The 17,983-nt window shown below is 38.1% G+C and overlaps 1 protein-coding gene across 1 annotated transcript in view; it reads right to left on the bottom strand.

The window, feature by feature from the left end:
• The window catches only part of LOC102821848 (chromosome unknown open reading frame, human CXorf22), a 106,499-nt gene that overhangs the window by 40,662 nt on the left and 47,854 nt on the right, over window positions 1–17,983 (bottom strand). The window contains 5 exon segments of the mRNA XM_006870156.1: window positions 206–337; window positions 3,813–3,935; window positions 6,767–6,945; window positions 12,530–12,771; window positions 13,073–13,289. Of these exon segments, the coding sequence (XP_006870218.1) occupies window positions 206–337; window positions 3,813–3,935; window positions 6,767–6,945; window positions 12,530–12,771; window positions 13,073–13,289 (893 nt within the window).

The following is a 17,983-nucleotide window of genomic DNA, read 5'->3' as shown; positions in this document are numbered from 1 at the left end:
TAATTTTCATAGAAAATTGAGGGATAAAGTGGGGGGGGGAATTTAAGTCACATAATACTTAAACCAGCTCCCTCTAGAAGAAAACATTTAAAACAATTTTTCAAGAAAATAAAGTACATGTCATTTAATAGTGCTTTATCTACTATAAATATCATAAACAGCCCAATAAACCTCATGCGCAAATATGCATATGTATAAGTCATACCTTTGCTCTTGTATCAAATTTTTCTGCTACCGTGGGAGTGCATGAAACATTGAGGACAGTAAACTGCCCAAATGGAATTATTCCTTCTGATGGAATGATTTTAATGGTAGGTAAAAGATTCTGGTCACAAACCTATAAGTGAAAACGTACAGAAATTCTGTATTATTCTTTAAACCCGCTGTATTAAAGAGTTCTGAGGAAAGTTTCCAAACTACAATCTAGTGAGAGAACTTCAGGGTCCAGGCCATGTGACCATTTTGTAATAGATTATCCAACACCAGTCACACAAAGAGTTTGTACCTCAATAAACAACTGCAATCCTAGGCCAGCAAACAGAACTTACAGTAGTGGCACCTTCCAGTTCAAATAGGATACTGTCTATTATCTAGAGTGCTTTTAAAACTTTGAAAAACTTACAAGGAAGAGGTATGATTATTAGAGAAGATGTCAGAATTCTAGAGACTACATTGTCAGTTTAACTTTTGCTGGATCCTTAAAACATGAAAGCAAACTTATGGAGAGGTGGGGCAATGAGCTGACCACCTCTTCTTTATTTTATCCTTGGTAGAAAACATAACATCAAGGAGATTAAAATTATTATCATTACTTACCTCTAGAATATTATTTTAACCTTTAAAAAATGTCAGTTACTTACTAAGATTTATGATGTAGTGTGTCAAAAGCCAGTTTAGGCCTATCTACAATTTATTGACTATGCAAAGGCTTTTGATTGTGTGGATCACGACATTGCAAAGTATGAGTATTCCAGAACACTTAATTCTGCTCATGAGGAATCTGTACCTGGACCAAGAAGCAATTGTTTGAACAGAACACAGGAACACTGAATGGTTTAAAATTTAAAAAAGGTGTGCGACAAGGTTGTATTCTTTCACCATACTTATTCGACCTGTATGCTGAGCAAATAATCCAAGAAGCTTGGTTATATGAAGAAAAACATGGCATCAGGATTGGAGGAAGACTCATTAACAACCTGTGACATGCAGATGATACAACCTTGCTTGCTGAAAGTGAAGAAGACTTAAAACATTTACTGATGAAGATCAAAGAGCACAGCCTTCAGTATGGATTACATCTCAATGTAAAGGAAACAAAAATCTTCACCACTGGACCAATAAACAACATTCTTATCAATGGAGAAAAGACTGAAGTTGTCAAGGACTTCATTCTTCTTGGATCAACTATCAACACTCATGGAAGCAGCAGTCAAGAAATCAAACGACGTATTGCATTAGGCAAATCTGCTGCACAAGACCTTTTTAAAGTGTTCAAGATGTCAGCTTGAGGACTAAGGTGCGCCTGACCCAAGCCATGGTATTTTCAATAACCTCATATGCATGTGAAATTTGGACAGTGAAAAAGGAAGACCGTAGAAGAATTGATGCTTTTGAGTTATGGTGTTGGAGGATAATATTGAAAGTACCATGGGCTGCCAAAAAATCCGTTTTGGAAGAAGTACAGCCAGAGTGCCTCTTGGAGGCCAAGATGCCAAACTTCGTCTCTCATACTTCAGACATATTGTCAGGAGGGACCAGTCACTGGAAAAGGATATCATGTTTGGTTAGGTGGAAAAAGTGGAAGACCCCCAGCCAGATGGCTTGGCCAAGTGGCAGCATCGATGGACTCAAGCATGGCAATAGTAGTGAGGTTGGCCCAGGATTGGGCAGTGTTTCGTTCTGCTGTGCGTAAGTTTGCTATGGGTCAGTACCAACTTGATGGCACCTAACAACAATATTTGCAGTCTTTGGTGCGGCCCTGCAGGATGATGTGCTGGACAGTAAGGTCAGTTTGGCAGTGGCTGAAACTCACCAGCCACTCCTCAGAAACACCCTATACAGCATCGCTATGAGTCGGAACTGACTCAACAGCAAAGAACAGCAGCAGCAATATTTTGATAAATTATAATTTAAAGAGAAATTGGTCAATATATTTTTGAGGGTGAAGGAAAAAAAACTAATCAAAGTAAGACCTAATTCTAAAGCAATTGAGTAGAAACTTTTCCAGACTACATGCTAAACTTTAAGTTTTTCCTATCTCCTTGCTACTCCATGTCATATGCTATTTGAGGGGTCCTGGTGTGACGCTGTGGGCTAATGCATCAGACTGCAAAGTTGTTTGAACTGCAAGGTCAGTGGTTCAAGCTCACCAGCTGCCCCTTGGAAGCCCTATAGGGGTTGCTGTGGGACGGAATCGACTAGGAGGCACTTAACAACAACAATTTGTTTATTTAGACCCAACAGTTGATTTGTGCAGAAAACAACAAAAGTAAACAATGAATGAAAAATTTCAAATGATAACTTCTAATGCCTCCAGTAAAATTATTGCCTTGAACTTGTTTTTAGGAAGAAAAAACTTCTTTGAAAAAACCTGAAAACAACAACAACAAAAAAAACCCCCCCAAGGAGCTCTGGTAGCGTAGTGGTTACGAATCGGGCTGCGAACCTTAAGGTCAGCGGTTCGAAACTACCAGCCGCTCCGCGGGAGAAAGATGAGGCTTTCTACTCCCGTAAGGATTTACACCCTCGGAAACCCTGTACAGGGTCGCTATGGGTCGGAACCGACTCAACGGCACTTAACAACAACAACAATAGTCTATCCCCAGCTCACCACCATTTAAATCAGGAATAACAACTATGAAATAAATATCTTCAAAATGACCTTGGTCTACATTTCAGTTTCTAATGTAATGATCCTAATTTCAGAGTGAAAATGAGCTAAGCAGGAAAATCATTTAATTAAATACGGAATAAACATTACGGCGCTGCGGGATAAAGCACTGGACTGTAAGGTCGGTTTGAATCACAAGGTCAGCAGTTCAAACTCAACAGCCACTCCTTGAAAACCCTATACAGGGTCGCTAAGAGTCAGAATTGACTCGCCAACACTTAACAACAACAAATAACATTAAAGACAAATGCACATGTTTCAAATTTTATTTTGTGATTGCAAAGTATCCTTTTTTTCACAAGTAAAAAATAAAAAAAAAAACCTAAATGGTAGAAAGGATAAAATAGGGGAAGAGGAGAAGAAGAAAAGTAATACTAAGAAAGGAGAGAGTAAAAAAGGAAGGGCACTAAAGAGAGAAAAGAAGTGCGGCATTCTGTCCACATTGTAAATTCTCATGGAACATGAAAAGGACAAACTAGAGGAAACTCGTATGAATTACCTAAAAATTAGTATTGTTGTTGTTGTTATGTGCCGTCGAGTCGGTTCCCACCCATAGGGAACCTGTACAGGGTTTCCGAGGGTGTAAATCTTTACGGGATTAGAAAGCTTCATCTTTCTCCCGCAGAGCAGCTGGTAGTTTCGAACCGCTGACCTTAAAGTTCGCAGCCCGATTCGTAACCACTACGCTATAAGGCCACTTATAAATACTACAGTATTAACTTTATAGTATTTGTGGCAACAACAACAAAAAAATGTCAATTGATATTATCTGATCAATATAAGAAATGGCCAACATTCTGGGCTGCTAACTGCAAGGTTGATGGTTCAAACCCACCATACATTCCTTGGAAACCCTATACAGGGCTGCTGTGACTCAGAACCAACTCGACATTTCTTAACAACAACAAGCATTATATATTACCTTGAAAAAAGCATGGTTTTGTCCCACATTGTGAAGAACAGTTTTCTTCCAACTTGTTAAACCTTGAGGACTATTAGTGAAGAATATGTAGGAGTCCAGAAGAACAACCTTGGTGTGACCAACCTAATAATAAAAAGACAAAAGGGGAAAATGCAGTAGGAACAATGGTAAGTAAAATACTGGCTTTGCTTTATTCACAAGAAAGGTATTTTAATTACCTACAAAAAATTAATACAGGTATATGTCTTTATGCAATATGTTCTAAGATGCAAAATGAATTAAACAACTCCAAGTTTTTATATGAAGGGGCTTCAAAAAGTTAATGGCAATATGGAATTGAAAGATAATGGAATACTTCCATGAATTTTTCAAAATCCCCTTGTATTTTATTTTTGTTAAAAAATAGTCAAGGCGTTATATTATAATTTTTTTCCTAAATATAAACTAAATCAGTGACAATCTAGTTACGATGAAGTGACAATGTCATCCTATCGTAGTATATCTTTTCATTGCCTTGGTTACAATCCTCTCCATGCATCATCAACCAACCCAAGTGCATACCCCTCAAGCCTGTCCCTCTGTCGTCAGCACACAGACCCTCTCCCTCTCTGGGTCTAGAGTCCCCAGCCGCTCCATCTCTCCACGTCATCTTCTCTGCCTCCATCTCTGGAATCACTGTTTCTCTGAGTAGGGTCCCACTCTTCTCCCTTGATGGTCTCAGGGACCTCCACTCCTGGACAGCAAAGTCAACCACTCCCCTCCTTTTGCTACAAAACATCTACCTTTACATTTCCAACCCTCACAGTCAGTCCTGATAGCAACTATTCACTATTGTACTATAAGAATCTTATCCCCATCTCCTTTCATCAGCCCTGCTCAGACAGATTGGATACTACTACTCAGGGGTATCTTTGCTTTCTTAACAGTAGCACTTCACAGTTCTTTTACTGCAAGGACTTAAAATATAATTTACCTAAAATAATTAAATAAATTACTATGACAGCTCAGAATTGAATTCTTATTCAGTTCCAGTGTGGGGAAAGCAGTAAGCAAATTATCATCAAGGGTAGCAGCAAAGGCTGCGAAGGACTCCAGAGTTGGATGCAAATTCCCACTCGATTATTTACTGCCCTTGTCAACTTATATCACTTACCTAACTCCATAAGCCTCCATTTCTTAATTGGGAATCATAGTATGTGCTTTATAGGGTTGTTGCAAGGATTCAGTTAGAGAATACATGAACAGCATTCACCATGGGCTTGTGACACATAGTAATCACTCAATTAAAACATACTTATTTTAAACACTAGTCCTAAATGATTAAATTCCCTATCCTTTATCAGTTGGGGAAAAAAATTCACATTGGGTGAATACGATGGTAAATTTATATTAGTAGACTTTTCAAAAACTAAAGTAAATAACAGTTAAAAACAGAAGGAAATGCATATGTTCACCATATGCACCACATGAGGGGGCTTCAAAAAAGTAGTGTACAAATGCAGTGAAAAGGAAATGGAATTTGTCCATGAACTGCTTGAATCCCCCTCATATATGCATATGTATTACGCTACAAACTAAAAGATTATTCATAGAAGCATTATTTTAATAGCTAATAATCTGTAACAATCCAAAGGCATATCAGCTGGGTAACGGATACATGACATAGTCATGAAATGGACTACGATTCTGGATTGAGGACAACCACACGCACCCACATAAATGGATTTCACAAATATAAAAGTGAACATGAGAAGCCAGACATAATTACATAATTGGTTTATGAGTATATGGCTTGATTAATTTATACAAAATTAAAAAAACAAAACAACAAAAAAAAACCCAGTGTGGCACTGTGGGTTAATGAGCTGGAATGCAGAGTCGGTTTGAACTGCAAGTTTACTTCAAGCTCATCAGCTGCTCCTCAGAAACCCTATACAGGGTCGCTGTGGGTTGGACCCGACTCAACCTTGGGAAGGACACATAGTAATCGAAAGTGAACTCAAGAACTCCTGTTCTGTTTCTTGAGCTAGTTGATCTGAGTACTTGTTACAAAGTTGGTACTATGTGTTATGGAAGGAAAGTTTTCAAGGGTCACCCAAGAATGAGCAAAACCAATTATCATAGAGGTTATATATTTACAATATGAACCTTTGTGGATATGTATTATGTGCTTGTAGAAAGTTGTTAAAAACTAAAAACTAGAATTATTTGGACATAGTGAAAAGCAGTAGCCTTCTGCTATTTTAAGTCTGGAGCAAAGGAAAGTGTTTAGTGAGTCTGACTGCCAGTCATCTATCATCTCTTAAGGCTACAGTGATCTTCACTGCTGAATATACAGGAGCATGGACATGACTTGGAGATAAAGACGGAATGTAGTAAAACAACAACATTTGTCTTTTGTTAAATTTCTAAAAATATTGGTAAGGCAATTTTGTACACAAGTAGAGAACATTCTTGGCTTTTAAGAGGCATGAGGCTCAAGTCTTCAGAGATGCTACCACAGAAAAAAGTTAAAATTACATATTGCAACTCTCACTTTTCTCATATCCTCATTAAAATAAAGATATTCTATGAAAGCATGAGTTTTATCTATGTCTTTAGTATGAAAATTATGAGTTCTTTCATATTAAGTTACTAATTATTACTAGAAGAGTAACAATATAATACATTAGGGAAAACTGCATTTTTCTCTATTTTTCTTTGGCTTCTATTAATGAAATAATTTCATTTCAAGTAGCTCCCCGATTGTATTATATGTTGAGAGAGATAGTCTAAAGTAGCTAGTACTGTTGGATTTCTGAGTTAATTCTACACAGCACAACACATGTTTGAGCAAAGTTTTCACTTAGAGTAGAGAACTGGCTCCAAGAAGGTGTGAAAATACTTAATTTATTGCATGCAAAAGTAGATTTGAAAATTACTTTGTATCAGTGATACACACACATATACCTAACCAATTTATAGCTCTAAAAATAGAAATCATATTTAAAAGACATAAATACCTGTGCAACACATTTTAGTGTGACATCATCCCCATCGCAGACCTGAAGAACTAATTCTCCCCTTTCTGGAGAACTAAAACTTGGCTGCCATGCTACTTCACATTCCAATGATGAGAATGGGTCAATAGTGCCTACACAGAAGACAGAGAGAGTATAGAATATTTATCACAGTTTCATTTTATTGATTTTATTAATATTAAAAATACGAGCTGATATAAAGATGTAATAATATTATATAATAAATTACTAATATCATACTCCAAAAAACGGGAAAATCTGAATGAGAAATTCACAAATGACTGTATTCTTACAGGGTCTGATCGTAAGTTCAAAATGCATACCTTGTATTCTAACTCTAACAGGCACATGAAAATATCAAACAACATTTGCAAAGCAATAGAAAATGGAGGCAAGCACTCCAGTATTAGAGCTGGCCTTACAAAAATAGATAGCAAAACATCGTTTGTGATACCTGACTAAATTTACTCCCTCCATCTGTTTCCTGACACTTTGAAATACCTATCAGCATCAGACACTCATGCGGTCTTGCTGAGGGAGACATTAACCTCACCAGAGACTATGTTGGAATATATACATCCCTATAGATGTATATGGGTCAAAACTGACTTGACAGCACTTTACAAAAACAACAATAAATGAAGTGATTAGGAGCATGGTGGCTCTGAAAGATAAGCACCGGACTACTAATCACACAAGAGACCTGGTGTGGTGCTATAAGATAAAGGACTGGACCACAAGCACAGTTTGAACCACAATGTTGGCAGTTCAAACTCGCTAGCTGCTTCTTGGAAACCCTATACAGGGCCACTATAAGTTGGAACGGCACACTGCCACCACCACATTGACTTAAGTAGTTAGGAGTTTATCTCATGCAATCACAAGCCCAGGGATAGATAGCCCAGGAATGGATATTCCAGGACTGGCTCAATACGTTGGCAATACCCTCAAGGACCAATGCCCCTTCCAGCTTTCTACACCACTGTTTCTTACTGTATGGACATCCTCAATGTGGAAGGGCATTATAATATGGTGAATATAAGGAGTATGGATCCTAGGATCAGATTTTTCTGCCAAAATTGTATCTCTACCACAGACTATTAGAGATTTTAGACAACTTACTCAGTATGTAGCTCAGTTTTCTCATCTAAAACATGGGAATAACAATTGTATCTAATTCAGAGAGTCCTTATGGGGATTAAGTAATCTAAAATATGCCACATCCAATTTGAAACAAGCCCGCTGGCTTATGGGAGCTGGATGGGGCTAAAAGAATATTATACCCACATGTAATTGGCAAAGGTGGCTAGGGAATAGAGTTTTCTAAATAAGAACAATAATGTCTCAAACAAAATTAGGGTTCTATTAGTCACTCTTAGTGTGGTGTGGCGCTGTGGGTTAATGCGCCAGACTGCAAAGCCATTTGAACTGTCAAGGTCAGCGGTTCAAGCTCACCAACTGCTCCTCGGAAACCCTATACAGGGTCACTATGGGTCGGAATTGACTTGATGAAACTTAACAACAACAACAAGCATGGCACTGTAGGATCAACACTGTACTGCAAACCACAAAGTTGGCCATTCAAACCCACCAGCTGCTCCTCAGAAATCCTATACAGGGTTGCTATGAGTTGGAACTGACTTGACAACACTTAACAATAACAACAACAACAATATTCTAGGACAAAGGTTCCTAAGTAGAGCAAATATTTTTCACTGGGCTACTAACCTAAAGGTTGCTGGTTCAAACACACCCAGCAATACTGCAGAAGAAAATCCTGGTGATCTGTTTCCCTAAAGATTCTAGCTGCCTCCCAAAATAAACAAACAAAGAAAAAAACATGCAGCAGTTCTACTCTGGCAATGGGGTCACTATGGGCTAGAACTGACTTGATGGCAATCAGTTTGGTTTAGTTTTTATGCTGAACAGAACATTTAAAAGGGCAGCTTGAGAAGACAAAGTAAAGTATTAAAATGAAATGTGCAAAGATCTGCAGTTAGAAAACCAAGAGGGAAGAACACGCTCAGCATTTTTGAAGCTGAAAGAACTGAAGAAAAAATGTAAGCCTTGACTTGAAATATTTAAGGATTCTATGGGCAAATTACTGAATGATGCACACCACATCAGAAGAAGATGGAAGGAATACAGAGTTACTGTAACAAAAACAATTGGTCTATGCACAACCATTTCAAAAGGTAACATATGATCAAGGGCCAATGATACTGAAGGAAGAAATTCAAGTTGCATGGAAAGCATTGGTGAAAACAAGATTCCAGAAGTTCAAGGAATACAAATTGAAATATTTCAACAAACTGATGCAGCACTGGAGGCGTTCACTCATCTATGTCAAGAAATTTGGAAGACAGTATCTGGCTAACCAATTGGAAGAGATCCATATTTGTGTCCATTCCAAAGAAAGGTGACCTAATGAAACAATATCACTAATATCAATATTTTGCAGCAGGCAAAATATTGCTTAAGATAATTAAAAAACAGTTGTAGCAGTTCATTGACATAATTCATGTACATTAACAGAATTGCCAGATTCAAAAGAGGATGTGGAACGAGGGATATCACTGTTGATGTCCAATGGATCCTCACTATAAAAACAGAATAGCATAAAGATGTTTATCTGTACTTTATTGACTATGTGGACCATAACAACTATGGATAACATTGCAAAGAATAGGTAGTCTAGGACATTGACTGTGCTCATGAGGATCTTGTACAAAGACTAAGAGGTAGATGTTCTAATGGATTAAGGGGATAGTGAATGGTTTACAATCAGGAAAGGTGTGAATCAGGATTGTGTCCTTTCACCATACGCATTCAGTCTATGTTGTTGTTAAGTGCCGTCTAGTCGGTTTCAACTCATAGAGACCCTGTATAGGGTTTCCAAGGTGGGCTTGAACTGCCAATCTTACGGTTCACAGTTCAGTGCTGATCCTACAGCATCAATGTAATGAAAACAGAAATCCTCACAACTTGAATCAATAAATAACATCATGATGAAGGAGAAAAGATTGAAGTTGTAAAACACTTGGTTTTTCTTGTATCCATAATCAACACTCATGGAAGCAGCAATCAAGAAATCAATGATGTATTGCATTAGTCAAATCTGCTGCAAAAGACCTCTTTAAAATATTAAAGTGCAGAAAGAGAGGAGGTGCAGTGAAGTTCGCCATCAGCAATACCATAGAATACTAGGCAAAGCAGATCCGGGGCAGAGCTCCAAAACTTGGAACCACAGAGATAGGAATATTTTGAAGGTTTGAAGGCTTATAGATTGTGGAACTTGAGGCTGAAGTAAAAAAATTGCATATTTTTGAATCTGCCGAGCAGGGCTCGGAGGCCCAGAGCCAACATCTTGGTCGAGACTAAATGTCAAGACCAAATGGGGGAAGTAGAAACACCACCGAAAAATGCCACGGGAACCTTGGAGCAAAGGTGGACAATACACTACGTCAGTTTTGCTTTGTTCTGATTTTCTTTTCTTTTTTTTGGTATCTGGTCATTGGCATGCCCACTGTTTGCCCACCTCCATTCTGGTGACTAGAGGGGGAGCCTGAGCAAGTGGACACCCCCACCCTCACCACTGGTGGGTTCTTCTGCCACTCATGCACTCAGATACGCAGCCCAAGAGCAGGCCCTGAAGGATTTTTGCTTGTTTGTCTTTTGTTTTGTTTTTTAATACGGGAAAGGGCAGGACAGGGCTGTGAAGAGCAAAAGAGAGTTTAAAAACAAAACAGGCCGAAAATTAAATTAAAGCCTGAGGTATAGCATAACACCCAACACTGTCATCTTGAAATCTCTCAGGCAGCTTTGAAAGCAAGAAGCTGAAAAGAGGACATGAAAGTCATACTCATATTAGGCTACAGACTTTTTTTTCTTCTCTCCCTCCTCTACTTTTCTGTGATTATAGACTGCAATATTCAGTCTAGTTTTTGTTGTTGCTGTTTTTTGTTTGTTTGTTTGTTTTTGCTTTTGTTTTTTCTTGTTTTGTTTTTTTATTCCCCCGCTGGTGCTGTTTTGCTGTTATATGCTCCTCCTTCTACCTTTGGAGGATTCTTTCTCTATATATATTACACAAGCAACTACTGCCATATGCAATGTTCTAAGCACAATCACACTCTATAAAACACCAAAACCCAGGCAAGAATGAATATCAACTACCTTATACCAAGGAAACAGACAACAACTGTGGAAGTTACTCTGAGTAAAGTAGTAAGAAGACTGAAAAGGGAAGCCCACATCCTGATCACATCTTCCTGGAAGCAATCAGAAAGCATAAAATATACCAAAGGCCACAGAAAAACACTAAACATGTCCAAGAAGCAAAAGCAGGTGACCATATCAGCACATGTCCAGGAACAAGATAAAATGTCTGAGACAAATGACTTAGAGGTAGACATAGACTTCTGGAAGGAGGGCAGGCCTTGGAAGTGCCTGAGAAGGAATTCAGAAAAATGATTATAAAATGTTTCAAAACACTTTACAATGGAGTTGAGAAAAATAAGTTGTGCTACAGGAACAATCAAATAAGATAGATACAGCATTGGAAACACTTCAAAACCTACAGAAAAAGGTCCAAACTATCAATAACAGAATACCAGAAATAGACAATACTCTGAAAGAGCAAAGGAGTAGAATAGATGAGATGGAAGGCAGAACCAGTGAGCTGGAAGACAAATCTCTCAATGCCACTAAGATAGAAGAACAAACACAAAAAAAGGATAAAAAAATCTGAAGAAGATCTAAGATTCATGTTGGACAACATGAAGAGGAATAACTTGAGAATTATCGGCATTCCAAAACAAGAAGAACCACACAAGTCCACACAGGAAATAGTTGAAGAACTGCTGGAGGAAATTTTCTCTAACATCCTGAAAGGTGAAAAGGTAAACATTCAAGAATCTCAATGAACTAACTCCAAGAAGGATAGACCCCAAAAGAAAATCACCAAGATATATCATAGTCAAGCTCTCCAAAATTAAAGATAAGGAGACACTTCTGAAAGCAGCCAGGGAAAACAGAAGTATCACATACAAAGGCAAACAAGTCAGATTAAGCTCGGATCTCTCAGCAGAAACCACGCAAGCAAGAAGGCAATGGGGAGACATATATAAAACCCTGAAAGAAAAAAAATGCCAACCAAGAATCTTTTATCCAGCAAAGCTATCAAACAAATATGACGGTATAATCAAAACATTCCAGGATAAACAGAAGCTAAGGGATTTTGCCAAAGCCAACCCTGCTATGAAAAACTTCCTAAAGGGAGTTTTGTGGACTGAGAACCAACAAAAACAGACAACAACCAGAGATTGGCATATGTGACAGCACCTCCCAGAATTAAGTCGATAGAAGGAAGAGTCGAGAACAGAACAAAACTAAAATATTAAAGTGCAAAGATGTCGTTTGAGGACTAAAGGGTGCCTGTCCCAAGCCTTGGGATTTTCAATCGCTGCATATGCATGTGACAATTAGACAAAGAATAAGGAAGATCACAGAAGAATTGATGCATTTGCAGTATGCTATTGGCATAATTTTCTGATGAAAATAGGCTATTGGCATATTTTCCTAATGACCATGTCTGATTTATATCAATGTTCTAAGCACGCTTATATAGTACATCCTCAATAAATGATTAATGCCTGAATTAATAAATAAATGTCCAAATTAAATAGAATAAGCCATTACCTTTAGAAGGACAAATGATAAATGGCACTTTTTTTTCTTTGTTCACTGGCTGCCATTTAAATTCAGCTAAATAGTTCTGGGGATTATGTATTCTAACTGTCCCTTTAAAGGATTCTTTCACAGAGAAGCCATGTTGTTTCAGTACTAGTTCTTTAGAAGACAATTCAAGCTTTACTGGCTGGACAACTGCCATCATTAAGATGTGTCCACCAGGTATCTTGTTCACTGTAAAGGTAAAAGACCTGTAATACAGAAAAAGCATCCAAAATTAACTGATTTAAGCTCTTTTTCAGTTACAGAATACTTACATCTTAAAAAGTCACATTATCATCTTCCATTAGTTCTTAATATGAAATATTCAAAAAAAATTATGAAAGGTAGCTAGAATAACAATAAAATATGAAACTATACATCCATGCACATACAGTCCCTGTGTTTGGGGACCAAATAGCATACACACTACAATTATTTAGAAGGCAATAATACATATGCTACTAAAGGACAATTGATTCTAGCCAACAGAAATTAGAAAATAAATCTTACTTGCAAAATTTTCCAAGGATGGATGACTTGAATATTATTGAGATGTCAGTACTGCTTGTAGGAGGAATCACATATGCAAGCTGTTTGGTCTTTTGAAGTTCTTCTAAGTTAATATTTAACTGCATCAAAATGTGCATAGGCAGCATATTAATAACATGCAGCGGATAAGGATTTGTGGAGTGAATACAAACATCACCAAAATTAAGGACAGAAGGCCCTGAAATCATGAAAATGAGTTATTAAGTTTAATGTAAGCAAATGTAGTCATTTATTTCTAACCTTTGATAACGTTTGATGTTGTTAGTGGTGGTAGTGTGCCATGGAGTCGGTTCTGACTTATTACTTCCAAGACTGTAAATTTTATCGGAGCAGAAAGCCTCATCTTTCTCCCATGGAACGGCTGGTCATTTCAAACTGCTGACCTTCAGGTTAGCAGCCCAACTTTTAACTACTATGCTACCAGAGCTTCTTTTCATAACATAATAATCAAAATTTTAAATATATTTCAAAAATATTTATTAGAATATCAGAAAGTATTCGTCAAGCTTTTTTTTTTTTTTCTTTATCTAAATGACCATAATTTGATATTTGGAGATTATTTACTAAAATTAAAAACAAATATAGTCTAATGGTATAGAAAATTATATGGCAAAATTATGAATGCTCACGATAACTCATGTTAGCACACAAATTTGGATACTTTAAATCTCCCTCTCCTGCAACAATAACAAATATTATATCTCAAAAATGAACAAGCAAACTCATTGCCACTGAATTGACTCATGGTGAATACATGTGCTGCAAATTAAAACTGAGCTCCATAGCATGTTCTCACTAGGCCTTTCTTTCATAGTAGTATCATTGGATGAATTCAAACTTTGAGGCTAGTAGTTGAAAACAAACATTTTGTGCCACCCTGGGACATTGTAACTCAGACAGGGGCCCTGTCCCTCATAGGGTCATCAGTAAAATGCACAGGACACCAGAAAAGAAGGGAGTTGGAGAAGAGTTGTGGCAGGGGCACTGGATATTATAGCTCCTGACTTGGCTCCTTTTGCATTTGTATTCTCTGTTTATCTGAATTTGGAAAGGCACAAAGCATTTACTACCTAATAGTGAATGGTAAATATTTGGGGCTGTAACAAATTCCTGACACAAAACAGATATACAATAAATGGTGTTTTATCTAAAATAAACTACGGACACAACTCAAGACAGGCAATGAACTAATGAGTACCATCTAGAGGTACCTTGGAAGAAAAGTCCAAAAAAAAAAAATCCATTGAAAACCCTGGAGCACAATTCTACTCTCACACACATTGAGAGATAATGAGTTTGGGTTAATTTGGCAACTTGTCCCATAGTGGTTACAAATCAGGCTGCGAACCACAAGGTCAGCAGTTCGAAACTACCAGCTGTTCCACGGGAGAAAGATGAGGCTTTCTGCTCCTGTAAAGATTTACAGCCTCGGAAACTCTGTTCAGGGTTGCTATGGGTCGGAGCCGACTCAACAGCACTTATCAACAACAACAACAATCTTCCTTTAATAAGTTTGGCGAAAATCACTTAAAGAAGGACAACACCTTTGCAAGGGTACATAGGTATTGTAACTTGTTTTCCCAAACAACAATCAGCCTATACCCATGTACCTTCACGTCATACAAGTAATTGTCTGTTTAAATATATCTCTCAGAGACCCTAATCATCTGTGTATTAGTCTGAGTTTTCTAGAGGAGCAAAATCAGTGAAGCAAATATACAAAGAGACTTCAGAAAGTCTTGGGAAAACGGAATGAAAAGACATTTTTGAAGCTCCCTCATAAATATGATTATATATTGTTTTTCTGTGTCCTGGAGTCAGTTCGGGCTCACAGTGACCCTGTATAGGGTTTACAAGAAGTGGCTGGTGGGTTTGAACCATCAACCTTGAGGTTCACAGTACAGTGCTTATACTACAGTGCCACACTAGGACTCCATAAATATACATGTTGTTGCTGTTAAGTGCTGTCTATTTGGTTCAGACTCATAGTCACCCTGTATCGGGTTTCCAAGGAATGTCTGGTGAGTTTGAACCACCAACTTTGTGGTTCTAACCAACCTTGTGGTCGAGTGCTTTATCCCACAGCATCATACCAGGAATCCAAAAAATACATATTTTGTTATTGTTGTTAAGTGCTGTTGAGTCAGTTCTGACCCATTGCGACCCTATATAGGGTTACCGAAGAGCAGCTGGTGAGCTTAAACCAGTGACCTTGTGGTTCAAACTGACTTTGCAATCCAGTGCATTAACCCACAATGCCACACCAGGACTCCTATCGAGAGATTATTTCAAGGAAATGGCTCACACACATGCAGAAGCAGCTAAGTCCTAAGTCAGCAGATCATGTATCAGACTCGAAGTTTCTCCTGACTCACATGGTTGCAGGGACTGATGAACCCAAATCAGCAGATCAGAAGGCAGGCTGCTGGCTCATGGGGGTCTTGTTGCCATCATTATTAAGTACTGTGGACCCTGTCGCTATGAGTCAGAACCAGCTCCATGGCATATAACAACAAACACAGGGTTTCCTAGGAGCGGCTGGTGGGTTTGAACTGCCAACCTTGTGGTTAGTCCAGTGCTTATCCTACACACCAGGACTCCAATGTAACTGTGGGAGCTGGTAAATCCCAACAGTAGGCTGCTGACTCACATTCCAAGAACTGAAGGTCAGAGTATGACCAAGATAGATGCAGGAACGGGAGAGGGCAACCTTTGCCAGAACAATCATATATAATAAATGCAGTCCACAGCCCCAAGTAAACTCCCCTTAGTCCATCAGATCACAGAATGGAGGATAGGATAATTACATAACACCTAGAATCATGACTGAGCTAAGTTGATACATAACATTAGCCATCACAACCTGGTATAAATTAGACCTGCCACAAAAGTGCCCCATTATTCCCTCTTTCCTTAACTTGCTGTATTTATTTTTTCATACTATACAAGGGGATTCAAGAAGTTTGTAGAAAATTACATTATTTTTTAATTCCACTTTTCCATAGACTCTTTGAAGTCCCTTCACGTATTCCACTCATATTTAAACAGACCAGCTTGTTATCCCCACCTCATCGCTGTTGAACCTAATTTCTACTAGAGCAGGGATTTGGTCTGTTTTCTTCACTGTTGTATCCCCACCACCTAATTCTGTGCTTGTTATATGGTAGGCATTCTATTAACACTTGTTGAAAGACTGATTGGATAAAGGAAAGCAAATTAAGACATTAAGAATTGTTTAATTTACTAATTAAGGAGCTCTGGTAGCGTAGTGGTTATGAATTGGGCTGTGAACCGCAAGGTCAGCAGTTCAAAACTACCAGCTGTTCCGCAGGAGAAAGATGAGGCTTTCTGTTCCTGTAAAGATTTACAGCCTCAGGGTCGCTATGAGTTGGAACAGACTCCACAGCACATAACTACCACCAGTGTACTTATGTATGGAAAAAGAGTTTTCACTAATACTTTCTAAGCAATTACTATGTGTAAGGCTACTAGTTTAGCACTTTACTTGCTTAGTTACTGCTTAGTTCTCATTGTTGTTGTTAAGTGCCATCCAGTCGGTTCTAACCCACAGTGACCCTGTATAGGGTTTCCAAGGACTGGCTAGTGGGTTTGAACTGCTGACCTTGCAGTAACCAGTCCAATACTTATTATACAGTGCCACACCAGGACTCTGCTTAATCTAAATCCAAAAACCAGCCTAAATCCCAAAACCAAACCAGTTGCTGTGGAGTCGGTCCTGACTCATGGTGACGACTCTTTATGGTTCAGAGTAGAACTGTTTCATTGAGTTATGTAAGGGCACCATTGTCCATTTTCCAAATAAAAAAGGTCACAATGGTAAAGCCTAATGCCACAGAATTAGTATCAAAGACTCAAAAGCACAGGTTTTCTACTCTGTTATATGTTGTTGTTGTTGTTGTTGTTAAGTGCAGTCAAGTTGGTTCTGATTCATAGTGACCCTGTACAGGTTAAACTGCCGACTTTGCAGTTCAAACCAATAACGTATTTGGTCCAGTGCATTATCCTACAGCGCCACACCAGCTCTCCCTGTTATATGAGAGGGCTTCAAAAATGTCACGGAAAATCCCATTATCTTTCAATTCCATGTTTCCACAATCATCTTGAAGCCCCCTTGTATATACCGCATTCCTAAAGCAAACAAACATTCCAGTGTGGACATGCCAGGTGTACATGTGTGCTTATGTGCACACACACATACACGTATTAACACTCAAGGGTCCAAACCTCAAATCTCTACATCATGCTACACATAAACTGACTTTTACCCCAGTTTAAATGAAATTGTTATCTTTATATTTGGACTATCATTTATTTTGAGTTAATTCTCGTCTATGGTGTTAGTTAAGGATATAGATGAATATATTTTTGTACATGAATATCTAATTGTCCCCACACCTTTTGTTGAAAATACTCTCCTTTCCTCGTATCTGTGCAGTGTGTATGGAACAGAAGTGAAATCAACAGAGGATCTTATAAAATTCAAGATTTAAACCCAATTTTTACCTACATAAAGATATGTTGTTGTTGTTGTTGTTAAGTACCCTCAAGTCAGTTCTGACCCATAGTGTATAGGGTTTCTGAAGAGTGGCTGGTGAGTTTGAACCATCAATCTTTCAGTTCAAACTGACCACTGACCTCAGTAGCAAACAGGGAAGGTAGCATCATAATCTGAGGACTCAATACTTTTAGAAACAAGCAATGACTTAGCAAAGGACCCAGAAATTTAAGCAGGAGATTTGGTGAACAAAATGGCAAAGTGAGCCTTTATAAGATGATATCTATTTACATGGAAAGGCTAAGGACCTAGAACAGCTAAATCAATCTAGAAAAAGAAGAGAACATTTGGAGGAC

Source organism: Chrysochloris asiatica, unplaced genomic scaffold, assembly GCF_000296735.1.
Source record: "Chrysochloris asiatica unplaced genomic scaffold, ChrAsi1.0 scaffold00139, whole genome shotgun sequence".
NCBI classification, from domain to species: Eukaryota; Metazoa; Chordata; class Mammalia; order Afrosoricida; family Chrysochloridae; genus Chrysochloris; species Chrysochloris asiatica.
Note: the sequence above shows the minus strand (reverse complement) of the source record. Positions and strands in the feature narration are given on the sequence as shown.